Below are 27875 nucleotides of genomic sequence, written 5' to 3'. Positions count from 1 at the left end.
GTACTTGTACAATAAGAATATCAAATGACTGATTTCAAAATGTATACAATTAAGTGTCTGTAAAACTTCCTTTCTGTGTGTAACATTATACATCTTAGAAAGTGAAATAACTAACCTCGCTTCTTCTCCACTTTCTTAACTTCTGGCTTCTTTCCTTCATCTTTATTCTGCCTATCAAATGTTAACACAAATATTTCAAAAACATTGGAACTCTGTGACTGATTACCAAATGCCCACAATCCCTTTTGTAAAAGTTTTTTTTTTCTTTAAAATAGTTAAGTGACCTAGATCACAAGGAACTGACTGTAATTTTTAGACCTTTGCAATGCCACATTAGTATTAACAAAACAACATAAAAATTAACATGCTAAAATAATCTAACAATCTAATTTTTCAGTGGCATTACAAATTTTAACAGCTGCTTTTGTGCAATTTTATTCCAACAATAGTGTGTTAAAAGACCAACTGCAGGGTCAATGGACAAAATAGGCCATAGTGGGAAGAGAATGCCCATGTTTCATGAATTCTAAAATAGCATGTCAAATTAGACTGATTTAATTGTTCCCACATCTCCAAAAGGTAGGTAATTTGAGGGGTTCAAAGTTAGTTACAAGATTAAATAGACTATAATGCTACTATATTACAAATAAAGTGGGATTTATTTTTGCCACTGTATCAAACTTAAATGACATTCACTAGTGTTTACATACCATTTCACAAATGAAAAGGTACCATTTTATTGTAAATCACAAAAATAACCATTTAAAAATGAATTCTTAATAATTTCTAGTACCTTGACTTAGAGTTCGGGCCCTACTATAATAAACCAATTGAAATAGACAAGAACAAAAAATATCTAAAAATCAGGTTTTTTTTAAAAAAAACTTTATTTTAAAATTTTGGTTACAGTTTCATTTTTGTTTTCTTAACAAGTCTACTGTTTAATCTCTCAGGATTAAAAAAACAATTATTAATATTCTAAAGAATTAAACAACAAAGGAATGTCAAGGGAAGGGCACAACTGCCCCATTCTCTAGGGGAATAATATAGCTACTCCAGTTTAACACCTAGCTTCAAAACAAAATGTATTTTTATATTTTCTAAATGAAGTAATGTACAACCACCATCTTCATCTGAGCTTGTAACTTTCAAACACAAAGCTTCATTTTAAGCTTGGTAAAAAACTTAACAGGAATGATGGCCGACCTTAGTATGTAGTGTGTACCTTACAGGAAATGTTTTTTAACAATCATAACACAGTAATAATGCCATTAATGAAGTCCTCAATTTAGAATCTGGAACATTCTTCCATCAAAGGGGGGGAGGGGGAAATTCAGTCCAATGAGTCTGTCTCAAGATCTTCATCTCTTGTTTGCTCCACTTGTATTCTCTTTTCAGTAACTGGATTAATGCTTTGAGCCCAAAATGAGATATATTTTTTATTACTGTAGATTACATGTTGTTTGGCTGGGAATACAATACAATAAACTTTATTTTTGCATAATGCATTTCATACAAGCTGCATCTGAAATGCTTTACAGAGCAAAACTGTCCAAGTACAAAGTTTTGTAATAACAGAAGAAGGAAAGAAAACACAAATATTAGAATTTGAGAAAGTTACATTCGGAGGACATTCAAAAAGAAATTGAAACACATAAAGATTAACTTTGAGATACTAAAGGATTGGGCTAGATTTACTAAGCAACAACTAATTTTATATCTTAATTTGGGGAGCACAATAAAGTTAAAAGCAACAAACAGTCCAACAACTTTTCAGTGAAAGGACAGGAAAGGATAGGTAACAAAAAAATAACTCTAATATTTACATAAATAGTTCAAGTCTAACAAGATTAAAGGGAGTAACATTTCTGAGCTTTAAATCAATTTTTAAATTACTCCCTCTTATAGCTAAAACTGCTTATATATCCTCCAAAAACTAAGAAAGGAGATGGTCAAATGCTATACTTAACAAGACTTTCAGCTTATAGATTTATTATATAAAGAAAAGATACAAAATTATTTAAGAATATTTTTAAGAATTTCACTGCTTAAGTTTGTCTTAGTGACCTACAGCATATTTTTAAAATCACCTCACTAAAACAACAAAAAAAACAGTTTAGTCAGAATAATGCAAGACGTTTCACAAAGAAAGAAACGTTTTTCAGAGAAAGACCTCAGAAGAGACAGTCTGAAGATAACCAAGAAAACAAATGTAATAAACACATGAAGCCTAATCATTGTCATTGCTATTTTCCTTATAAAATTATTTTATAGAATAAACTTAAAGGGGGAAGAAATTCCCCATGGTAAGTATATATTATCTGCAAGTATCAAAACTTATTATCTTGATTTATATTGCACACATCTAATGCAAACCCTGTCAGCCTTTTAGATTTACTTGTACTGGCTTCATGGGTTTCCAACTGTGCTTTTGTTATTTTTGCTGGTCTTCTGGGGGAGGCCTGCTGGTGGTATGACAAAGATAGATATTTCTTTCATTCTTTGTCCACTCATTTATCATCTTTCTGTATTTAATATTATACGAGAAAACAGTAGAGGATGAGGACATTTTCTACAAAGCCTTGAAGCAGTTAAACCCTATCTGCACTTTCCGTTTAAATTAAAAATAATTCATAGGGTGATTATCTCAGTGAATTTCATCCTCTTTACTTCAGAAAAGAATGAAGCCTGAAATATAATTATATACTGAAGACATTTTTTTAACACATGGGCAAAGTCACTTTAGAAGGCTTCAGAAAGTCTGGAAAATGAGATTCTACTGTTTAAAATTTTCATGCTGGCTTAAAGAAATTGAAATTTAGAATAAGAAAATACTTACTGCTCAGTTTCCATTTGTTCTTCTTGCTTGCGTTTTCTATCTGCAGCTTCTTTCTCATGTTGTCCTTTGAGCATATTCCTTCTATGAGCAGTTTGAAAGTTCCTTCCACCTTTTCTCTTCTGTTTTATTTGAGAATTAGGATGGTTTTAGTTAACTATCAAGTCAGTGACTAATGCTTCTATGATTACAGTTGTGGGAGAAGAGCAGCAACTAGTTTTCTTAAGGGACAAATACCAAAATTACTAATTTAAAAAAATCTTAGAATTACACATGTTGTTGCTATCTAAATTTATCTTTCGCCTTGATGAATTTGATATGCATAATCTATTTACTGCATTGCTATAGGAATGACATGCTTTGGTTAATATGGATTAAAATGAAGTACATTAGGCTGTTTGCCTCTACACCGTGACTTCAATACCTGTTTACTGACAAGTGCCTGCTCAGCCTATGGAATTTTAGGTCCGGGGCTTTTGAGGCTATTAATAAATTAGATAAACATAAATGAAAGACCTACACAACCAGGGTCTGTAGATTTCCAAGACTATACACAAAACTTTTGTTTTTATACAGAAAAGAATGCATAACTTTAATGAAATTCCTAAATTGTTGCATCCAAATAAAGTACCACTAATAAACTGTACACTAAATAGGTCTGAAATGCTTACTGAGGTCAATAATATAAATCTATGTATAAATTTACCTTTTTACATCTGTTGTCACTGGTCACAACTTACTTGGCTTAATTCTTTACTTTCCTACCTTTTCTAGATAGATGGGGTTATTGGAAGTTTATCGTGCAACATTTAACTCCCATTTAATTGTGAAAAGGTAAGGTGAACTTACAATGTACAATAAAGCTTCAAATTTGCTTTTTAACACTGCTAACTGAAGTTTATTCAGAAAGGTAAAGAAATTCATTTTAACTTTTAATCATATTTATAGACTTTCTTAAAGATACTGAAATCTTGATCTAAAGATTAAGAACTACACAAGAAACTAAAAATAAAACAACAGTTTTATTTGATATGCAAACATTCTACCTTTTCACCTTCTTGATCATCTCCTTCTTCTTCAGAATCAGAGGTTGATGTAACCCCTGTTTTGGCTAAATTTTTCCTTTTTGATTCAACTTCCTTTTTCCCCTCTTTTTTATCTGGCTCTTTTCTTGGCTTTTCTTCTTCCTTCTGGCCCTCTTCATCCTTTTTAAGCTGTTTTTTAGGTTGTTTTTCCTCTTGCCCCTTTTTCTTGCTTTTGTCTTCTTCAGTTATCCTATTTCACAGGTAAAACAATGAAAAATAAACTTTTATGTATCTTGTCATTCAACCACAATCTCTGAGTTAATAACTATTTTGTATAACAATAAGCTATACATAGTTTTTTATTTAAAAACACATTTTAAATATCTTCAAGTAAAATGTAAGGAAGGGTCATTATCAGCCTATCACACACACAAAAGAACATCCTTTTAATATGTCAGAAAAATTACAGTGGCATTAGGGTAATAGAAGAGTGATTCCACCCCCCCCCCCCCCTCATTTTCTAAGTTCTTTGTAACTCATTAACTTATTCACTTAAAAATAACACTGGGTATCATCTCAGATGCCATGGTACTATTCTTGACTCTGGGGAACAGCAGTGTATAAGGTGTGTGAGATCCCTAGATTTCAGCCACGTTGGCAAAAATACAATTGCAGAATCAAACTAGTATGGTGAAATACAGCCATTTTAAAATTTGAAGAAATAATCCTTGCAATTTAAAAGGCTCAATTCATGCATATAATGGTTATATATATGGCCAATTAATATTATGCAGTGTTCAAGGAATTTTATTGAGAATTTCACATGTTATTTAAAAGCCTCAAGGAACTCCAGATCATTTAGTCCAACCCATTCCATTTAACAGGTGATAAAATGATGGTGCAAAAAGGTCAGTTAGCCTAGTATCTCAATTCCAAATCAACTGACTTTCCAGACAACTGCATCCTTGAACCCTTAAGAGATTATTAACTTGCAAAAGAAAAAAAAAAACAACATATTTTATTTCTTCAGAAATTTTTTGTCACATAACTGTCATTGGCTATGTTTATTTTCAAATGTTATACATATTTCACACTTTACTTTTAATCAATGGAAGATAAAGCAAGCAAGTAAAATCACTTTAGTATTTCCACAAGTTAAATATTTTGATAATAATCATTTTGTGGAGATGCAGAAGAGAGGATCAAATATAAAAGGCATTTCCATGGCTCTTAAAAGTTACTGACCAATTGCCTCCCCCAAAATGTTACCCCCTGTGCAAAGAGGCAGGTATTGAAAATAAAAATATCCTTTTAACCCCACAGATCTGCTTCTAGCAACGTATTCTAAATAAGAAAAATGTATACATACAAGGAATAAACATTTTAAGAACTACTGGAGAAACATGTGACTACTTTTCTTTTTTGAAGGTAGACTTATTAAAATGTGTATCATATGCTCTTAAGAAATGGATAATTTCTAAGTTTTAAAAACAGTATCAAAGCAGAGAATTCCCATAAACATAACTACAATTAAGTCTTTAGTTAATTCCCTCCTTACCATCTTCCATGAAAAACAGACCTCTTGGGGATGAGTTCTCTATTAATAGCTCAAGATATGGTAGGAAAATTATACTAAAGGAAATTATAAATACAGTTTATTTAAAAAAATAGCCCCAAATATCTCAATGACATCTAACAGATTTTTACATGAGGATTAGGAGATGGTTTCAGCTTTTCTGGACTCGATTCCACTGTCTTATCATTTCAGGACCCACTGCAAGGAAGCTGTCACTACCAGAGATACCCATTGTTCTTATGTTGACGCTTACATTTTAAAAGGCTTTACATAATTTTGCTCTGCACTCCACTAAGTTTCTGTCCAGATACAGAGCTAAGAGTAGCTGTAACAGCCAATGCCTAGCCTACATACAGCACAAATGAGAAATAAACATTGTAAGCTACTGGAGTTGTCCATCATGGAAACCTAGAACGTGTGACACTTGCTTTGCATTTGAAACCCTACTATACACAACACACAAAACTATCATCTGTGATAACTGGAAAGAAATTTTATTCAGTGAATTTGTGGCTTTGGGTGAAGAGGTTTCAGGACAAAATATTGGCATCTTCAGTTGATTGTTATCAACATAAATTTGATCAGGTACTTCAAGAAAAAGGAAGTTCAAAAAATAATAGGACAGCAAAGGAAGGAGAAAAATATTCCATGCATCTCAGTGTTGAAAGTTGTTTCCAGCCTATAAAAGATTTTTAAATTCAGACAAAGACAGGAGTCAAAGACCCAGTAAAGGTAATGTATTAAGTTGCCAGCCTTTCCTTAAGAACTCAAACTGAGATACCTTGATCCTTCTGATAAGCAAATGACTTGTAGGCAAATGAAACCAGAAGTGGGTTTTCAAGAAAACATATAAACTCAGAGTACTTTTACTTAAGTGTAAAAAGATAAGCATGTCTGGGCAAGTCTTATGAGTTAGACCACTGCACATGAAGCTAACTAGAATGAAATGGACACACACACTAACAGTAAAGTATTGCTGCACTACCAAAAGTGATGCCAGTCTACAGGAAGGGAAAGTAATGGAGATTTAAAAAGGAATCTTGGGTCAAACTCCCTGAAGTATGAAAGGAGACTAAGAAAGCTGCTCAGCTAGTAAGGAGGGTAGTACTTTCCAGTGCAACTATTGATACTGAAAAAGATCAACTAAAGATGATACTGAAAAGGTAGAGAACTCTCCAAAGAATGGGCCAAAAGTCAAGGAGAGAAATGGACTAGGAACAAACCTAATCAAGGAAATATCCTATATATAAAATGGGGATCTCACAATATTTCCCCAACAGAATTTCTTATTTCCTAGGGAGCAATGACTGCTATATGCCTCATAATCTTCTCCTTGGGAGTATTTATGGTTCCCTATCCCAGATCAATGTGCACATATAAAGGGGAGAGGGGAGCAGATGACCTGTGTTTTAGTTCCTACGTCTCTACATCAAGGCCTTAAGTTGATCATGAAATCCTAGACTTGATGCCTTGATTAGAGAAGACATCTTACAGAGGGGATGAGAGAGATTCATTTGAAATGTTTAAAACAAACTCACCTGCATGTACTTAATATTTTAATTTCAGTATAGTAATTAAAACCATGTTGTAGTTTTTTGCCACTAGTTTTGAGAATATTTAAACAGCTGGCTTGGCAATAAAATAAAACTCTTTCAACATATATTGGTTAAAAAGTACCAACACTCTTGAGTTGTTCTATAACTGAAATTTCCAATAAATTGTTTTCATTCAAAACATTGTAAATCCATTAAATAAATTGTTTTCATTCAAAACATTGTAAATCCATTCTTAAATGACATTACTTGAGCCTTTTCCTACAAAATCCTCAAACACAATACCTACAAAGTTTTTCCCTTGTTTGTCTAGACGTACATTCCTATTGGTGAAGTTTCTATCCAGAAAGCTGACACAAACAAGATCCACATAAAAAAGAAAGGTGGCAAGGAAGAAAAATGGAAAATACTGATTGTTTTGGTTGCTAACTAAAAGCAGTCAATATTCCAAAAGACTTTAAAATTTTACATTTACAAAAATAATTTTAAGTGTTATTTTGAAATAAAGGCTATTCTGGAAGAGCAAGATTTGTGGAAACTGCTTCAAAAATACTTTGGGGGTGGGGTAAAAAACACTTTGTCTAAAAATTTCTTTAAACAAAGATTATAAATTTTACCCTGCATTATCTGAGTATCTTACATCCTGATATATAAGAAAATGTCTTAGATTAATGAAATCATATCAGATTTTTCTTGATTCCCTATCAACTTTAACTTTTTTATATAATAAAACTATGTTTTAAAGAATTTCTCTCATAATTCTAAGAAATACAAAATAGCGATAATAATCATCTGTAAATAAAAACTTGTAGAAACTCAAATAAGTTTATACATATTTAAAGTGAAATGTCTCATTTATTGCATAATTATAATACTCACATGTCACTCTCTGAAGGACAAGGTTGTTTTACCATTTTGGGTCTGCCTCTTGGTTTTGGAATCTTGACCTCTGTGGCTAACATTCACAGGAAAAAAATTTTTGTAACTACCAGTTTTCCCACCAAGATGTAGACATCAAAGTTATAAATATACATACTAAGAATATTAATTAGTAATTATTACAGATATAATTAGTTTTTTTTTTTTTTACTTTAGGTTTTATAAATCATATTCTTGTTCAAATGAGTAACAAGTAAATCAAGGTTATTTTCAATTTACCCTTAGTATGGCTGAGGACTTAAAAGAACATCCTTCACTGTTGTTTTAACAGGAATGTCACAAAATTCAACTTTATAGTAGATAATAGCTCTTATAGTCAACATTCATATACATAGTACAGTATCATTTGTAAATCTGTGTTCACAACTTTGAAAATTCTTTATCAGAATTCACTAAATTTTCTAACAATACCATTAATTTGATCCATTACAATATTAAAATCCAAAGAAAAAGGTAAACAAATTTGGGGGGGAGGTATTACTCAGTTTCAATCTGTCTCATTAAGAATCCTATATAATGAAGTAGGAAAAAAAAATTGTCTCTATCCTGGCTAACTTTCTTTGTTTTACTTTGTAGTAGAGATAGATCCTTCCAAACTATTTCCTATTTGCCAAATTAGGAAAATATTGTAAATAGGCTGAAGACATCTGCATATTGTATAGGTCCTAATAAAGAAAGAATACAAAAATTTAAAAATTAATAACTTTGATAACTCAAATGTTGTTTTTTCTTGCTTTCATTACGATTCCATTTGGAAAGCTTAAGTTTTCTAAAGTTAAGAGATAAAGTAAACCATTAGTCATGGAATTTATATCTCGCCACAGCCTCCTATGCTGCTATTAATGGAAAATGTAATGGGGATAAACAGAAAATGAAAAAGTCTCAAACAATTATTTCAAATTTAAATACCTTATCAGAGAGCAGAAATCTTAATGTTTATCTTCTTTAAAATGTGTATGTTACACATAACCAAGTGTCTATTCACCTATTCCAAAGTAGCTGAGGTACAGCACTTAAATGGATTAGAATACTGATCACAAGCCAGATATTTAAACATTAACAATCCTACCTGCAGGTCGTCCTCTTTTAGGACTCACTTTTAGATTAGCAGATGCTGTTGCTGTAGTCACTACTCCAGCCTCCTCAGTTTCTACTTGTTTTTCTGCCTGAATAACAAAGATTTAAATTATTTAGCATGGCAGGCATTCCAAGTTTATTAGTTTAATGGCAAAAACATGCCACTGTAAGATAAGTTCAAATATAAGCATAACTTTAAAAATATATATTAATTTATTTGGCTGTGCTAAGTCTTAGTTTTGGCATGTGGAATCTAGTTCCCTGGCCAGGGGTTAAACCTGGGCCCCCTGCATTGTAGCACAGTCTTAGCCACTAGACCACCACTAAGCATTACTTCTATATGATTTTCACTTTTCAACAGCTGACTCAGTGATAGCCTCAAACTTAGCTTATAATTCTAGGAAATAAACAATAAAACTTCACTTTTTAGATTTTATCAACCTAAAAAGAGTCATTTGTAAAAATAAATTGAATATTCTTGATGCAAAGTGTTAAAGTATAATTACACTGACTAGCCCACATATTGCTTATAAATGTACTTTCATTGAAAGTGAAGTCGCTCAGTCGTGTCCGACTCTTAGTGACCCCACGGACTGCAACCCACCAGGCTCCTCCGTCCTTGGGACTTTCCAGGCAAGAGTACTGGAGTGGGTTGCCATTTCCTTCTCCAGGGAATATTCCCAACCCAGAGATCGAACCCGGTCTCCCGCACTGCAGGCAGACGCTTTATGGTCTGAGCAACCAGGGGAACCATTAACTATCTCAAAATGCTAACACTTTACACTGTGTACTTATGATATACAACCTAAATTAATGTTAGAAAAGGCACTAAAGTTGCTGATATTTCCATCCTTTGTTAATATACACATTTTATTTTTGAAATGAGACAGATCTGCTGTTCTTCCCTAGGAGTTATTCTTATTTTCCATAAAGAAGGACTTACTATAAAGAAATCCCAACAAACCTTTGCAAACTATAATGCCCTAAAGGTAATGAGACAACAGCCTCAAATGAGAATCCATTTAATCAATTCAAGCATTAGAGTAGAACCAAGGTTAATAACCACCAATTAGAAAGGAAATGCAAGCATAGCATCATAATGGAAGAGAGAAAAGAATGAAGAGATCAAAAAGAGCATGAGGATTATACTATGAGCTGCTTCCTCACCCTCAACTACTTAGAATTCAGCCTGAACTATCTAACAAAATAAAGGCAATTAAGCATCTCAAAAACTTGCATAATCCAATCTTACTGATAAAAAGTCTTAACTTTTAATCAACAATCTGATTTGCAAACACTTGAGATAATGACAAATACTGGTAAGGATAGGAGGATTATTCGTATGTTGATTAAGTGATCAAATCAATAAACTGGCAAAACATTACTGATCATTATGACTATCAACAATACAGAACATGCAAATCTGACTCAGGAATCCCACTGAAGAATTTATCCAGCTTTTCATTATAAATAGTTTAATTTTAAAAACTCACAGACCATCCCTGCCCCACTCCTAATTTGATAGCTCTGGAGTAAGAAGCCAGGCATCTGTTTTTATAACAAAGGTTGAGAACCCAAGACTGTATGAAAGCTCCTATTAAGGAGTTAGGAGGGTGAGGAGTTAGGAGGGCCAAAGTTCTCTGAAATTCAGTTTAAACTGATAAGCTCTTTCAGTACCAAAAGAAAAACCTCTCTTCAATTACACTTTCAACTTTTGGAAATAAATCATGACACTACATTAAGAATTAGAGGTATGAATCTTTTTGAGGAGATACCAATTAGAGATAGCAAGTTCATCTATAACTAATATCATAAACAAACACTTAAATAAGCCAAAGTACAGCCCTTCCATAGACATGTATTTTTGACTATTACAGCAAAATCATGCAAGTCAAAACCATTCCTCATGAAAATATTAACTTAAGAAATATTTTATCTAGAGAAAGGACTATTATTTCAAATATATATCTAAATATCTTAAATGCAAATATTCTGACTAGATTAATTTTTTCCACGTTTTATCTCACTGGGACCTCTACTGTTCAGTTGCTAAGTGGAGTCTGACTCTTTGCGACCCCATGGACTGCAGCACACCAGGCTCCTCTGTCCTCCACTATCTCCTGTAGTTTACTCAAATTCATGGCCATTGATTTGGTGATGCTATCTAACTATCCCATTCTCTGCCGCCCCCTTCTCCTTTTTGTCTTCCATCTTTCCCAGCATCCGGGTTTTTTCTAATGAGATCTCATGAAATTAAAAGACGCTTACTCCTTGGAAGGAAAGTTATGACCAACCTAGATAGCATATTCAAAAGCAGAGACATTACTTTGTCAACAAAGGTCCGTCTAGTCAAGGCTATGGTTTTTCCAGTGGTCACGTATGGATGTGAGAGTTGGACTGTGAAGAAAGCTGAGCGCCAAAGAATTGATGCTTTTGAACTGTCGTGTTGGAGAAGACTTGAGGGTCCCTTGGACTGCAAGGAGATCCAACCAGTCCATCCTAAAGGAGATCAGTCCTGGGTGTTCATTGGAAGGACTGATGTTCAAGCTGAAACTCCAATCCTTTGGCCACCTGATGTGAAGAGCTGACTCATTTGAAAAGACCCAGATGGGAAAGATTGAAGGCAGGAGGAGAAGGGGACGATGGAGGATCAGATGGTTGGATGGCATCACCGACTCAATGAACATGGGTTTGGGTGGACTCCGGGAGTTGGTGATGGACAGGGAGGCCTGGCGTGCTGTGGTTCATGGGGTCACAAAGAGTCGGACACAACTGAGCGACTGAACTGAATCCTTTGACAAATTTTGTCCCCATTTATTACCCCATTTGCTAGCTCTACTCCCTTCATGACTTTACATAAAGGCCTCCCAACCCTACAAAAACCTCCTGGGACTGTTATTCATCTGCAATCTTGTTTTGCTGCACCTGTCCCACAAATCTCCAACAGAGGATTACCATAAAGCTCTACTTTCCTTGCTTTATTACTGGCTACTGATCTGAGCCCTGCTGGGAGCGGGGCCGGGGGCGGGGTGGGGGCAAACATGCATTCTATTTTATGCAGCTTCATTTGTAGTCAAAGTTATCCATTAATCCTTTACCCTGTCTTTTGTCATTGCCTTTCCTTCTCCTCCCTCTAGCATAAACTTTCAATCCTTTCTTCTTGCCTTATACTATTTATGCAGTCTTGCTTTGAATTCAGTGAGGGAGAAGGGAGAGACTGAGGCTAGCAGGAAGGGAGTCCCTTAATTTCCAAGTCTCCCCTAGAAATTTTTAGTAGTCTATTCCCTTCAATATTATAAAAGATGAAAAATGTCTCTTTCCCATTAAGTCAGTTTCTTTAAATGTGTTCTCCCTTTTCTCTCACTCAGCATTATTAACTTTCAATAATTTAAACTCAATATCTTTGCTATTTCCTGGTTTCACAAAGAAAAGGTGTTAAAGCCTCTCTCTTTTTTTTTTTTTTACTTTAACACCCTCCCTTAACCATGGCAAATCCTTGTTGCATTCTCTCTCCTCACTTCAAAGACTTCAAAACCACAGTGTAATTTTAACATTAAACATTTTATTCTTTAGTCTACTTCACCTGTTCTTACCATTTGATCTTAAAGTATCCTGGCAGATCCTAACTGTCAAACCTTACTGGGCCCCCTCTGCATCAGGACACTACTAACCACTCCCTCATTCTTAAAATTCTTTCCTTCTTTGTTTATCTTGATAGCTTCTCTTAGATTTTCTCCTGACAGTTCATTCTCCACCACAGTTTTACAAGGCAACCTTTCATGGCCACTATATTACCTCAGGATTCTGGTTTCTGTGTGGTTCTTGGTAAACTTTCCCCCTTGACTAACCATCTAATATCCTGTATTTATGAGACCACATCTGTAACTTCTACCTTTACCCCTTTTGGTATCAGAGAAATAGATATTTTCAGTCTAATTCTCAAAGGTGTTCCACATTCCCCTCAACCTCTACTCCCAAAACATCTCCTGCATCTCAGTATATAATCCAGTCATCCAAGCCAACACCCTAAGTCATCCTGGCTTCTCCTCCTCCCTTCACACCCACTTTCAATCAACTATTAACCCCCTAAGGTGCTCTCAGCATCCCATCTTTCACCTACACCACTAAAAATGTGAGGCTAACTCTTTAGAAAGGTTTTTGTAATTTAGTTACCAAGTCACAATCATAACTCTCCATTTTAATTGTCTTATGTATTTACTGTCTGTCTCAACAAAAATGTAATTCAGTGAGAACAAAGACATTATCTTCCTATTCACTGATGATTTTCTGCCTGGGCCAGTCAAGTGAGTACCAAAATTCTGAATCAATTTATCAGGAAACTAGTCTCACTCTGCTTCAATTCAATTCCCATCATTTACACTGCTTTAAAAGGAGAAGTATCTGAAATTTAAAATGATTCAATGGCTATCCACCAGTTGTCTAAGTTGAAGTTAACACACTGGTGTTTTCATACTTGTTTCCCTCATATGTTATGGTCTGATAATACTGAAATGCAACACTAGAAATGTTTGAAGCAAAGTTTTCTCTTATGCGTCTGTCCTCCCCTACTCCTCCATCTGCCTGTCAAAATTCTGCCTATCTTTTAAAATCTTGTTCAAGTTATCATAGCCCCTTCACACACACACCCCCCACAGGGGATAAAAAGCCACTGGAAATAAAATATGAAAACAAATAATTACAGTGGCTGTAATTAAAGATGCTGAACTCACACTACAGTACTAGGAGAGAAAAAAGAACAATCAACCCTTTTTAAAAGACTGAGCCCTTGGAGTTCCCTGGTGGTGAAGCAGTTGAGAATTGTGAGAATCTGTGCTTCCACTGCAGGGGGCATGAGTTCAATCCCAGGTGAGGGAACTAAAATCCCACGTGCTGCATAACAAGATCCCATGTGCTGTGTGGCTTGGCCAAAACAATAAACTAATAGCATAATTTGCCATTAAAAGAAAAACAAACTGAACACAAGTTTTCTGTGTAGCTTTGTCATATAATAATAGTTTTTCTGACCTAGTTATGTCTGAGACATAACTAGGTCAGAAAAAGGTGTGATGAACAAAACTTCACATAGGAAAGAAGAAAACATTAATTAAAATCCTAAGATGTACTTCATCCCAAACTGTCACATCCTCTCATTTCATGCAACAATGTTGTAAAGTAGTAACAACAGCATAATAGTGGACATTTATAAAGCACTTACCATATATAAGGATTTATTACAAATATTTTATATGTCTTAACTGATTTAATCCTCTCAATAATCTTATAAGTATATATATTATCCATTTTATAGAAAAAACTTAAGGCAGCAACATAAAAAGCAATGAAAATTGGTGCATTTTATTTGATCATTCAACTTAAAGAGAGAGAAGGAAATGGCAACCCATTCCAGTATTTACTTGGAGAATCCTATGGACAGAGGAGCCTGCAGGGCTGCTGTCCATAGGGTCGCACAGAGTCGGACACGACTGAAGTGACTTAGCATGCATGCAATGGAGAAGGAAATGGCAACCCACTTTAGTATTCTTGCCTGGAGAATACCAGGGACAGAGGAGCCTGGTGGGCTGCCGTCTATGGGGTCGCACAGAGTCAAACACGACTAAAGCGACTTAGCAGCAGCAGCAACTTAAGCATGTTGTATCATTAAGAAAGCAACAGTTTTAATATGTAAACATAACCTATCCTTTACAATAAGGACTTAAGAGTGAAACGCTAAGTTTAAACAGTACAGTTTTTTCACTATCTACACTTCCTCAATCCAGCTAAAATAAAAATTCTTTTAAGATCTCTGTGGTTAAGCTGTAGAATTACCTTTCTCTTCCTCCCTCTTCTGGCAGCTTTTGGAGTGGTTATGTCAATTGCTTTAGTCACATCCTATAAAAAAAAAAAAAAAGAAAAGATGAAACTGATAAATTATGCCACAACTGAAAGAAAATTTCTTAAATTAAAAATCACAAACATGTTTCACTGAAAGAACTAGGGAACTTGTTTGAAATTATAAACTTTGAAAGTCTTAATATTATCATTACGAAGTAAGAGGAATTACTGGTATCTGTCCAAAAAAACAAAAAAATTTGTCAGATCAAATATTAAAGTCACACTTGCTAGTACACTGGCAAGTTTGTCTATTTAAATTTACAAAACATGAATCTTTCTACAGCACAATCTTCAGTTTTAGGACTGTTAATGTTAAGAGGTGGTCAGGACTTGATCATATAACAATTTTATGAAGCCTAGAAGGGCTAAATAAGTATTCCATTCAGATAATCAAATACGGAGTTGGAAATAAACATAGGTTTCTAAAAATTTGGTTCAATGTCCTTTCCCATACATCCATCTACAACACCTCGCTTTAAAAATATTCCTAACAAACAGTAAGCCAGTCTTTTAGCTGTACCTCATATTTTGCACAGCAAAATAACTTAACAACATCCAAGGTCCTCCTCCCTAGTGGTCCAGTAGCTAAGACTCCGCATTCCCAATACAGGGGGCTTGGGATGGATCCCTGATCAGGAAACTAGATTCCATGTGCTGCAACTAAAGACTCCTTTCCACAGGCTACAACTAAGACCTGGAGCAGCCAGAAAGTATAAAAACGAAAAAAATATTTTATAATATTTAATATTCACACAAGGAAATAAGTCTTTAATATTTTCCCATTAATTACTTGACTACTTTAAAGATTATTTTCTACTTTGCCACAATCAACTCATTTTACAATTCTTCCTTGCAACAAGATGGATTTAGAATGCAAGAGAAATTAAACACACCTCATTGCTGGCTTTTTCTTCATGGTCGGTATCTTCCTTTGATACACTTGTTTCTTTTTCTTCAACTTCAACATCAGATGACGCATTTGACTGTTTAGCTGATGCCTATGAACAATCGAATCTATTAGTTTCACAAAACAATTTTATCCCAACGTTAAAATTTGTGCCCATAAAAAATCAAAGCCTGTTTGTAAGAAAGCTAGAAAAGTACCCTTATTTCTGTTGCACAGGATACTTCTAATATGCACAATTTATAAACAGTTTTAAATGCTATTATTCCTGCAACTGACGGATACAAGCTCAGCAGATAAAATGATGAAGCAGAAATTAAAAGTACAATTACAAAGTGTCAGTAACGCCTAACGCGGCTCGCTGCGTTAGGCATTACTGACAACAAAGAATACCACCCTGATGTTCTAACGAACATCCAACAAGATACAATGTAAGGTGATTTAGAACAGCACAGACCTACAACTACTGTAATATTCTGGTTAAAGAAGCTAATCTAAAAAAGTATATCTATCTATCTATCTATATATATATCAAAACTTTATTTAAGGACCTTGACTGATCTGTATTTCAAACTTAGTTTATTTAAAATGCAGATTCCTGAAACCCAAACTTAAGTGATTCTGATTTAACAGACACTGAACGGGAGTCAATAATCATTAGTTTTTAAAAGTACCCCCAGATGAGAAAATACTTGTAAACAGGTGACTTAGGGTCACCTAGAGTTTCAAAATACCAACCAAAATGATGACAACCAGAGGTGAGGGTAAAGCATGTATTTACAAGACGATGGCAATGTAATCCAAACTGTGCACCTTTCTAGCTTCTTCCTTTGGCTAGTCTTCTACACTGTTAACCCTTTTCCTTTTTTGTAAAAAAATCAATGCTGATAATCCACAAATTTTATAAAGGTATTTAAAAAAATGTACAAATGTGTCCAAAATTACTTATAGCACTATAGAGATATTTATAAATTAATGATGGCAAATTTTTGGTGTTTCTTTTATGTAAGTTTGGGCTTGAATGCTTGCACCAAACCCCAGGAATGTGCCATTGAGGATGTTCTGGGCTGGGAACACAGAGTACATCACACCAGCATCATCATTCACACTTAATGTCAAGAACAGAAAATTGTTGGGTTTCATGCACACAACCAACCAAATATTTCACTGTGAAATAGAAAACTCCAAGTATCAACATGTATAATGAAAACTACCTGGAGATTAAGTAGGTAGATGGGAACAGAGAATAGAGTGACTATGCAAGACAATCTGGAGAATGAAAATGACTTTGAAGGCACATTCATAGGATGCATAATCCAAGTTAAATCACAAAAAGTTATTTTCAGGAAATAATCAACTCAGTCTCTTGGGACTCCCATTACACAGTCAAGGCAGTAAGGATGGGTAATCATTCATCAGTTCTTACATTTGTGCAACAAACATTTAGTGGATAACTCTTCTCTCCACATATACCAATGCCAGGTACACAGGACACATACAACTTCTCTGTTGATAGAACAAGCCTGTGGCAGTTAACACTAGTACAGAAGCAATTATGATGTAAGTACTGTAACAAATAACTTTTGGGTGCCTAATGAAGGCACTTAGGATCATCTAATGCAGCCCTGTAAAATCAAAAATTTAAATATTCCAGACACAACAGCTTCTGAAGGTTTCAAACAAGAGAAAAAAGCCTGGCACAGACAAAGAACTAAAAAACATATAGATTAAAAGATGCAAACTTGCAAAATTTTCAGTGTGTTGCTATTTCCTTCAGGTTTACTCACACTCATCCAGGTTTTAAAAACTCAAGTCTGAATACATACACACACACACAAACCCAGAATAAAAAGGTTTAAAGGCTGCTCTTATAGAAACCAAAAACAAATATGATTTGCACAGTGCTATAAGTATTTTTGTCACATATTTAATTTAACCCACATGAAGTTCATATTCTAATTTTATAGATTTAGGAATTAAAATAAAAAACATATCCTTTTTAGTTATTGAACCTAAATTTAAGAAAACAGTACATATGGCTTTAAATTCAATGCATTAAATAAACTTCCAATCAGGATTTAAATAACTGAATATTTCCTAGCTTTCTGAGATCTGTTTGACCACGAAGGCACTATTTTCAGTTATCTAGATATAAAAGTCCAAGGTTCAACCTCACAAAAACTTCATCTGAAATTTACAAGGCTCTTCAATTATTTTTCTATAGCTAGAATACTGATTATTCACCAAAACTGAGTTAAGTAATACTAAACTAAGTTTTATGTAATATGACGCACCTGTTGACTTGAAAATTTCACTTTCGGATTGTTATCTATCTCCCATAAACCTTCATTAAAGCCTTTTCGTTTATTTGGTTTGCCGTACTTTTCCTTATTTTCTGAGTAAGGAAATATGTCCTTTGGGCCTAAAAAAGCACTAAAAAAGGAGGGGGGGAAATATGAGTGTAACGCAATCTCAAATGTAAGTGATTAAATAACACTACTCTATGAACACAATTATCAAAAATTCTTAATCTAAATGCATTAAACATCATACATAAGTTAAAGGGTAGTCACAAATAACTGTTTAATTCCAAACACCTTTATTAAATTCAGTCAGAAATTTAATCCTAGATCCATAATTCTATTTAAAAAAACACACAAGCTGCACAATAATGTACTGAATGCCACTAAACAGTACATTTGAAAATGATTAAAATGGTAAATTTTGTGTAATTTTACAAATTTTGCTATAAAAATGAAAAAAAAAAAAGACAAGACCACATTAATCAATACAGTTAAATGAATTCCAACTATACTTTTACTTCAAAGTAATTTGGAATATTATACAACTCAAAACACTGTCAATAAGGTATATGTATGTTTTTTTATTTATGTGTGTAGATTTTTGGAATAAATGTTCAATGTTATTGTATTCAATGAGGGAATCAGACCTTATCACTAGTTTGTTCATTTATGTGTGTATGCACATATATACACATGTACATGTATACACATATTTATTTTAGTCAATTCTTTTATTCATGATAATTGTATTCTAAAATGTCACCATGAACACCGAATTAAGGAAATACTATACCACTGCTGCAGAGGAAAATACAGGGTAGGTTCCTCTGGTCATATTTTTGTCAACCAATCAATATATAACATTGTTTTATGCATTTTTCTGTTTAAAGACACCTTGTTTAATATATATCGGTAATTCATTAACACTGAACTTACAGCCAACAGCTTATGTAACACTCGTTTTCTCCGTAAAGGCATAGCAGTCTTCTTGCACTGAGGAACACTGACCAGCACTTCAGCACCACTTTAGGGTGCTATTATAAACAACAACAGGTTCTTCGCCACCTGATGCGAAGAACTGACTCATTTGAAAAGACCCTGATGCTGGGAAAGATTGAAAGCAGGAGAAGGGGACGAGAGAGGAGGAGATGGTTGGATGGCATAACCTACTCAATGGACATGAGTTTGAGTAAACTCCGGAAGTTAGCGATGGACAGGGAGGCGTGGCGTGCTGCAGTCCATGGGGTCGCAAAGAGCTGGACATGACTGAGTGACTGAACTGACTGATAAAAAACAAAATGACCAAGGAAAAGGCACAAAAATGCAAAATCCATGACACTAAGCAGACTGCAAAAAGGACACTTGTTTACAGTATGACAGCTGAAACAAGGTAGAGCACAGCCTTCCTTCAGCCTCAGCTAGGAATGCGTACATCAAGTTACTCCATTTTTTGCCACTGCACACAGACAGTACCATGAAGACCCCACAGTTAATGACTCAGGATTACAAGTAATTTCAGTAAGCAGGCAAATTCATAAATATGGAACCTGTGAATGATGACAATCAACTATTTGTGTGTGTGTGTGTGTGTGTGTATATATATATATGTCTTTAGATATAATCCCTAGAACAAACCCCTTGTTTATCTCCCTAGGTCAGTCAGTTCTGCAGAAGTTTGTCAATCCTATAAAGGTAGATACAGAGAATGTATAAGGTTTTTGCCATAATAGTTGATATATATGTATTCTCCAAAGCAAGAGGAAAATCAAATTACTACTCATTTCCTCTAAAATATGCTACAATTTAAGATTACTAATTATTAATTATGTATCACAAATTCCATATCTGCTGAAATTTTTTAAGAATTAGGGACCTATGACTACAGTTAACATTCTAGTTTAGAATATTTTAAAAGGCTTTAGAATAAAATTTCAACAAGAGACTAAGAGCTCTACTTAAATATGATCAATTATATAAGTCAGCTTTAATTATTATTAAAATTTTTCAGTTTACAAATACTCAAAAGTATCCATGTATTTTAATTGCACATCAGTTAAGGCACACAAATTATCATGATTTCAAGTGATCTAGAAATTCAGATTTTTACTAAGCATTATTCACTCCTACCCGCAATTTAAGCTTAGAAAATTTAACATATTTAGTTAAAACAGTAAAGCAATTTCTCCAGCATAATCATCTCCAAATTCCAAGTAAATGACTTGAATTAAAACTCCATCAAATATACAATATATACTTCTGGTAAACACAAAGTAATTCTCCCTTCTAAAACCTCACAACTTCTATAAGGCTAAGAGATGTTATCAGATTTGGAAGCTGTAAAGACTGAGAAAGTTGGGTACTAAACAGCAATACAGAAAGTCAGACTAATTTATAGTTTGAAATCCCCAAAGGGTTCAAAACTGGTGGCACCATGAACTTCAAGAAGTGGAAGGGACCTTAAAACATTAAATATTTAATAAAATTACAGAAAAATGTCTTAAAACCTCAAACATGGGGCATTTTTAAATGATTCTAAACCAAAACGCTATTCAAAAGAAAAAACTGATTGTTTTGTTGTCCAATCGCATCCGACTCTTGTAGCACACCAGGCCTGCCTCCCTGTCCCTCACCATCTCCCAAAGTTAGTCCAAGTTCATGTCCATTGCATCAGTGATGCCATCCAGCCATCTCATCTTCTGACGCCCTCTTCTCCTCCTGCTCTCAATCACAATTGATCCCATCATGGTATTACTTAGTGTATAAAGGTTTCAGTTAAATTTATATGGATTATTTTTCTTTTCACAAAACAGGTGGTCCCCACTTTGCATGACAACAAGAGACCACAAAAATGACCATGCAAGGCAATCTTATTGAAAGATAGGAAAACTTACAATTGTTTCATAAGCTTCAAAAGTTGTCAAAATATTAAATGCACTATTACTGATAGTGTATAAGGAAATTGGGTTGCCATGCCCTCCTCCAGGGGATATTCCCAACCCAGGGACTGAACCCACGTCTCTTACCTCTCCTGCCTTTTCTGATACATTTACACAAAAACTTGTACGCCAAGTGTTTACAGCAGCACAGCAGCAAAAGTCATTAAAGACCACATATTGTACAGTTCAATTTGTATGAAATACCCAGAATAGGCAAAGTGATTATTGATTCCCAGGACTTCCCTAGTGGTCCAGCGGTTAAGACCCCATGGTCCCAAAGCAGGGAGCCCGGGTGCTACCTCCGGTCAGGGAACTACATCCTATATACTGCAACTAAGACTTTGCATGCCACAAGTAAAGAACCCAAGTGCTGCAACTAAGACCCAGCACAGTCAAATAAAAATAAATTTTTTTTTAATGATTAATGGTTCCCTATGGCAATACAGGGGAGAGACAGGAGAAACAAGAAGTAACTGCTAATGGGTACAGGGTTTCTTTTTGGTACGATGAAGATGTTCTAAAATTGTACTAAGGGCTATTTAATTCTGGATATACTAAGATCTATTATATGTTTTAACTGAATTGTTTGGGATATTAACATCTTAATAAAGTTGTTAAAATATTTTTCAGTGAATAGCACAGTCCAAAGAAAACAAAAATGATCCAGAACTTTACCAACTACAGATAGCCACTGTTTTCACCCACTTGTTTGTAGCATATGTACCTACATAAACATGTAATTTTCATGTATATGCTGCTGCTGCTAAGTCGCTTCAGTTGTGTCCGACTCTGTGCGACCCCATAGACGGCAGCCCACCAGGCTCCCCCGTCCCTGGGATTCTCCAGGCAAGAACACTGGAGTGGGTTGCTATTTCCTTCTCCAATGCATTAAAGTGAAAAGGGAAAGTGAAGTCGCTCAGTCGTGTCTGACTCCTAGCAACCCCATGGACTGCAGCCCACCAGACTCCTCCATCCATGGGATTTTTCCAGGCAAGAGTACTGGAGTGGGGTGCCATTGCCTTCTCCAATGTATATGCTACTGACCCATAAATATTTTTTCAAATTATAATGAACATGTTTTCACATCAACAGTTACTTAACAGCTAAATACTATTTCACTGAATAACTTTCCCAAAATTAATTTGTCTACTGTCGGACCATTTCCTGTATCAAATTTTCTATTATAAAATGTAACTATAATAAATAATGTATTACTCCATCTTTTCACATATTTTCCTAATAAATTCTAAGTAGAACTGCTGCCTCAAATGGTATGTTCAAGACTACAGAGCTCCTTAATGAGATTCAAACAATTATGGTGGATGAAAAAAGAATCCTCCCATGTTGTCACCACAAAAAAGAAAATGACTAATTACAGGACCTGATGGAGGTTGGAGGCGTTAGCTATCGCTATGGTGGTAGGTAAGCATATTGCAATATATAAATGTATCAATTCATGGTGGTAATAACACTGCAATATATAAATGTATCAAAATCAACATATATTAAACTTGTGCGGTATGTATCAATTACATTTCAATTTTAAAAAAATAAGAAGAAAACACATGCACACACAAAAGAATCCTCCCCAGGGATACAATCCCATAGGTTTGGTGAACAGGGATCAGATTAATTTTTAAGCAGCCATCACTAGTCCCCAAGGGCACAACCTTCTGTAGCTGTAGCTTTGATTCATCCTTCAAAGCTTTCAATTTTTAAATGACATATAAATCTCAAAGAAAATACATTAAAAACAGTAATAGGTTTAGGGTTTTTTCCCCTGAAAAACAGTAAAAATGATGTGCTTCCTTTTAATGTTGTTTAAAAAAATTTTTAAGAAAAAGATATGCATTAATTGAAAGCACATTACCCACCAAATTCCAAAGCTGAAAGGAAAGTTAGGGATCACCAAGATCTTCCTGTTAAAGATTAGAAAACTGAAAGCCAGAAAGATTTACTGATGCAAGCAAGGTTACTGAGCTATTAAATAGCAGAGCCTTCACTCTGTACAATGTTCCCTTAAACAGATTCCCTTTAACCACTGTAATACAGTCTCTGAAACACTGACTTATATATTAATAAAATACTGATGCCATATCCCTATACATATGAACTCAGTTCAAATACCAATTGTCAAAGCCCACAAGGATTAAAGCTAATGGAAAATGTCTTAAGAAAAAGCAAATCATTAACTACAGTATTAATTTTATAATTCTGAAGCAACTTAAATAATTCCAAAGCCTGCAAGTGTGTTTCTTACATGGCATATACCTAAAGTGTGTTCCTGTTTACCCCGATTTTTCAGAATCCAAGTACACATAAAAGCAGTCATCTCTCTAAAGTCACTTTTCTGGAAACAATGAATATACCTTCAAGAACATACACATACATGCCTCAGAAAAACTCAATTACCATACACCTAAAAGAGTCCTTTAAAGCAAACCAGAAGTTGCATATAAAAAAATGGGATAGGGAAATTTATCATGGCTGAAGACTTGAAGCTCAAAACTCATTTAACTGTTGTCAATTAATAATATAATACAGAAACTTATACCTTTTAAAACACTGACTATAACTTGATGTTTCATTTCCCTATTATTAAATCACAAAATATGAAACATACTGTTTTAAACTACATTTTATAACAGCACTCACTACTTTATGACAGAAAATGACTCAATAGACAATTGATACATCTACTATGTGCCAGGAACCTGACAATACAGAGATGAAGAAATAGTTCCTCTCATTATAAGAAATCATACAAACTCCACACCAACACATACAACTATGTCTGTAGTACTGAAATTATATAGAACAACTCAGTGTAGAAGAAAATAAAATCCTATCCTATGATTCATTTTTTCATTCCTTTCTTGTGGATAGGTGATACAAAAAACTGACCAACTAGTAGAACTTTCCCATTCACCTTCACTCCTAATAACTCTATAGTAGGCAGGTTTTGAAACAACCTGTGATGGATAGTTTCAAAGTTCCTAGAACTGAGCATCTAACATCTTTGAATTAAAACAAGTAAGAGCAGTAAAGAAATAAAGTGTCAAAAACACTATCTTCATTTAAAAATGTCTAGACTTTAGAGAGAAATACGTAGACCTGGATGAGAGTATTCCCTCAATTAACAATGATAATTAGTCAGCAAAACAAACTGCACTGCAAACAATCTAATAAGCATACTTACAAGTTGTGGAAAAATAATATGCAACATTATTTTTAATTCCTAATAGTTGACATTTCATGTTTAATACATGCCAAGCACTGTTTTAAGCATCTTTCATGTAGTATCTTATCTGCACCTTGAATTCTATTTTATTGTTCCCATTGTACAAGGAAGAGAAGGACAAGGCTAAGTAAACCTGCTCAAGGTCATAGAGCAGATAGATAAAAGGCAGGATTCAAAACACTCTTCTGATCCAGCTGTCCTAAACACTATAGAAATGCTAGCTAATGGACAGCAAATTCATCATCAACAAATTGATTTTATCTAGGTCATAGAGCTTTCAGTCTATTACCAAACATTTATTTAACAGCTACTATGTGCTGGGCACTTAAGTAAATAATGATAAACAAGATAGACAAGGTTCCTGCTCTCCAAGCTTTTCACTCGTGGGTGAAGGAAAAGAAAAAAAATAAAATTTAGTCATCACTGCAATGGAAAAATAAGCATAAAAAAAGAGGATATGAGCTAAGAGCTAAATGACTGAAAATCCGTTTCTCTTTGTTGGGAAAGATAGGTCTTCAGTCAGGAAGGACCTGAGACAACATACATCTGTGTTACAGTAAAAAAGAAAATGTGATGAGGTTGGAGAGGTAAGAATAGACTAGTTCACACAGGGTGTTATAAAACAGCACTTGTGGGGACTCGCCTGGTGGTTCAGTGGTTAAGACTGAGCTTCTACAGTCATCAAGACAATATGGTACTGGCACAAAGACAGAAATATAGATAATGAAACAAAATAGAAAGCCCAGAGATAAATCCACACACCTATGGACATCTTTGACAAAGGCGGCAAGAATATACAATTGAAAAAAGACAATCTCTTTAACAAGCGGTGCTGGGAAAACTGGTCAACTACCTGTAAAAGAATGAAACTAGAACACTTTCTAACACCATACACAAAAATAAACTCAAAATGGATTAAAGATCTAAATAGTTTCTAAGACCAGAAACTATAAAACTCCTAGAGGAAAACATAGGCAAAACATTCTCTGGCATAAATCACAGCCAAGATCCTCTATGACCCACCTCCCAGAGTAATGGAAATAAAAGCAAAAATAAACAAATGGGACCTAATTAAACTTAGAAGCTCTTGCAAAATGAAGGAAACTATAAGCAAGGTGAAAAGACAGCCTTCAGAATGGGAGAAAATAATAGCAAACAAAGCAGCTGACAAATAATTAATCTCAAAAATATACAAACAGCTCGTGTAGCTCAACTCCAGAAAAATAAGTGACCCAATCAAAATATGGGCCAAAGAACTAAACAGACATTTCTCTTAAGAAGACATACAGATGCTCAACATCACTAATTATCAGAGAAATGCAAATCAAAACCACAATGAGGTACCATCTCACGCTGGTCAGAATGGCTGCTATCAAAAAGTCAACAAACAAAACAAAAAAAAGTCAACAAACAATAAATGCTGGAGAGAGTGTGGAGAAAAGGGAATCCTCTTACACTGTTGGTGGGAATGCAAACTACTATAGCCACTATGGAGAACAGTGTGAACATTCCTTAAAAAACTGGAAAGAGAACTGCCATACAACCCAGCAATCCCACTGCAGGGCACATACACTGAGGAAACGAGAACTGAAAGAGACACATGTACCCCAATGTTCACTGCAGCACTGTTTACAATAGCTAGGACATGGAAGCAACCTAGATGTCCATCAGCAGATGAATGGATAAGAAAGTTGGGGTACATATACATAATGGAATATTGCTCAGCAAAAAGAATGCATTTGAATCAGTTCTAATGAGGTGGATGAAACTGGAGCCTATTATACAGAGTGAAGTAAGTCAGAAAGAAAAACACCAATACAGTATATTAACGCATATATATGGCATTTAGAAAGATGGTAATGATAACCCTATATGAGAAACAGCAAGATACACAGATAGAAAGAAAAGACTTTTGGACTCTGTGGGAGAAGACGAGGGTGGGATGATTTGAGAGAATAGCATTGAAACATATTACCATATGTAAAATAGATGACCAGTCCAAGTTTGATGCATGAACAGGGCACTCAAAGCCAGTGCACTGGGACAACCCAGAGAAATGGGATGGGGAGGGGTGTGGGAGGGGGATTCAGGATGGGGGACACATGTACACCTGTGGCTGATTCATGTCAGTGTATGGCAAAAACCACAACCAATATCGTAATTAGACTCCAATTAAAATTAAAAAAAACAAAAAATAAAAAAAGACTGAGCTTCCAATGCAGGGGGCACAGGTCTGATTTGTGATCAGGGAACTAAGATTCCAACACGCCTTGCAGCACAGCCAAAAGAAAGAATTTAACAACAGCATTTATAGACAGAATTTGGGTGTTTTTGTCTGTTGGTAATGTTAACAAGGAGGTCACTGAAAGGCTCTGGACAGAGAAAATGACATGATCTGACTGAAATATCAAGATCACTCTGACTATATATGAAGAGTAAAAGCTGAGCCCAAGATAGGGACAGGACACTATTCCTAAGAGTAACTGCAGCATGAACTTAAGGTGCCATGCTGCTGCTGCTGCTGCTAAGTCGCTTCAGCCGTGTCCGACTCTGTGCGACCCCATAGATGGCAGCCCACCAGGCTCCCCCGTCCCTGGGATTCTCCAGGCAAGAACACTGGAGTGGGTTGCCATTTCCTTCTCCAATGCATGAAAGGGAAAAGTGAAAGTGAAGTCGCTCAGTCGTGTCTGACTCTTCTCGACCCCATGGTCTGCAGCCTACCTCCCATGGCTCCTCCGAGTTCTGGAGTGGGGTGCCATTGCCTTTTCCATAAGTTGCCATAGAGGAGTGGAAAAAAGCAGATCAGAATGCATGTTAAAGGAAAAGAATTAAGACTTGCTGACTGACTAGATGTGGGGAAGAAACAGATACGACTATAATAAGAAATCAAGGATAACACTAAGATTTTTGGTTCCAGCAAAAAGCACTGAATCTCTGTCAGTCTCATTTACTAAGAATCTGTTTCCAGTATATTAGTTTTATAACATCTAGTAGCCCATCATGTTTGGTATACATAAGAGCTCACTGTTAAATAGTGTTCAAAACTTTGGTGGATAAATTAACTATGAAAGGCGTAAAAAATTACAAAATATCAAATGCTTGTAGCTCAGGAAACGAATGCAGTTACAAAGGGATTCTGCTCTAACTTCACAATAAAAAAAAAATCTTATTTACAAATCAGTTACAAATAACTGGGCTTCCCTGGTGGCTCAGAGAATTCCATGGACAGGAGAGCCTGCCAGGCTCTGTGGGGTCACAAAGAGCTGAACATGACTGAGTGACTAAAACTACTTTTCACTTTTATTAATATCTAGTTTTCTGTCATTTCTTCTTCCATGTTCTTCCTTTCCCATCTTCTTAACTACAGGCTCCTGGATTAAACTCCAACTTATGCAAATTCCAAACAGAAAGGTTCAAATAACCACCCTCCCAAATCCTGAGGGGGAAAAAGGCAAACACTCACCGCAATTCAGTTTCTAAAAATTAACCTTAAATACCAAAACGTTAAGTCACCAGACTAATAGATTCAAGAGCACTGCCTTTCCAAAGGTAACAGTGAGATCACTGAGGCACAAAAACTACAAGTACATTTT

General features: G+C 34.9%; 1 protein-coding gene and 1 long non-coding RNA gene across 5 annotated transcripts in view; one reads left to right on the top strand and one right to left on the bottom strand.

The window, feature by feature from the left end:
- The window catches only part of PSIP1 (PC4 and SRSF1 interacting protein 1), a 40133-nt gene that overhangs the window by 5054 nt on the left and 7204 nt on the right, over positions 1–27875 (bottom strand). Inside the window, exons 3-10 of one of the 4 annotated variants that reach the window (XM_061425247.1) lie at positions 18097–18235; positions 15792–15896; positions 14833–14895; positions 8999–9095; positions 7870–7945; positions 3883–4111; positions 2840–2958; positions 116–171 (exon numbers count right to left, since the gene is read on the bottom strand). In XM_061425247.1, the coding sequence (XP_061281231.1) occupies positions 116–171; positions 2840–2958; positions 3883–4111; positions 7870–7945; positions 8999–9095; positions 14833–14895; positions 15792–15896; positions 18097–18235 (884 nt within the window). Of the gene's footprint in view, positions 1–115; positions 1549–2839; positions 2959–3882; positions 4112–7869; positions 7946–8998; positions 9096–14832; positions 14896–15791; positions 15897–18096; positions 18236–27875 lie in introns of those variants that run through there. The other 3 variants (XM_061425250.1, XM_061425249.1, XM_061425248.1) reach the window with 3 other exon arrangements.
- Positions 2958–11987, top strand: LOC133252579 (uncharacterized). Its single transcript, XR_009737985.1, has 2 exons — positions 2958–3670; positions 7304–11987. It is a non-coding gene; the product is annotated as an uncharacterized LOC133252579 (long non-coding RNA).

This window comes from Bos javanicus, chromosome 8 (assembly GCF_032452875.1).
Source record: "Bos javanicus breed banteng chromosome 8, ARS-OSU_banteng_1.0, whole genome shotgun sequence".
Taxonomy (NCBI): Eukaryota; Metazoa; Chordata; class Mammalia; order Artiodactyla; family Bovidae; genus Bos; species Bos javanicus.
This window is presented reverse-complemented; position numbering and strand designations above follow the sequence as displayed.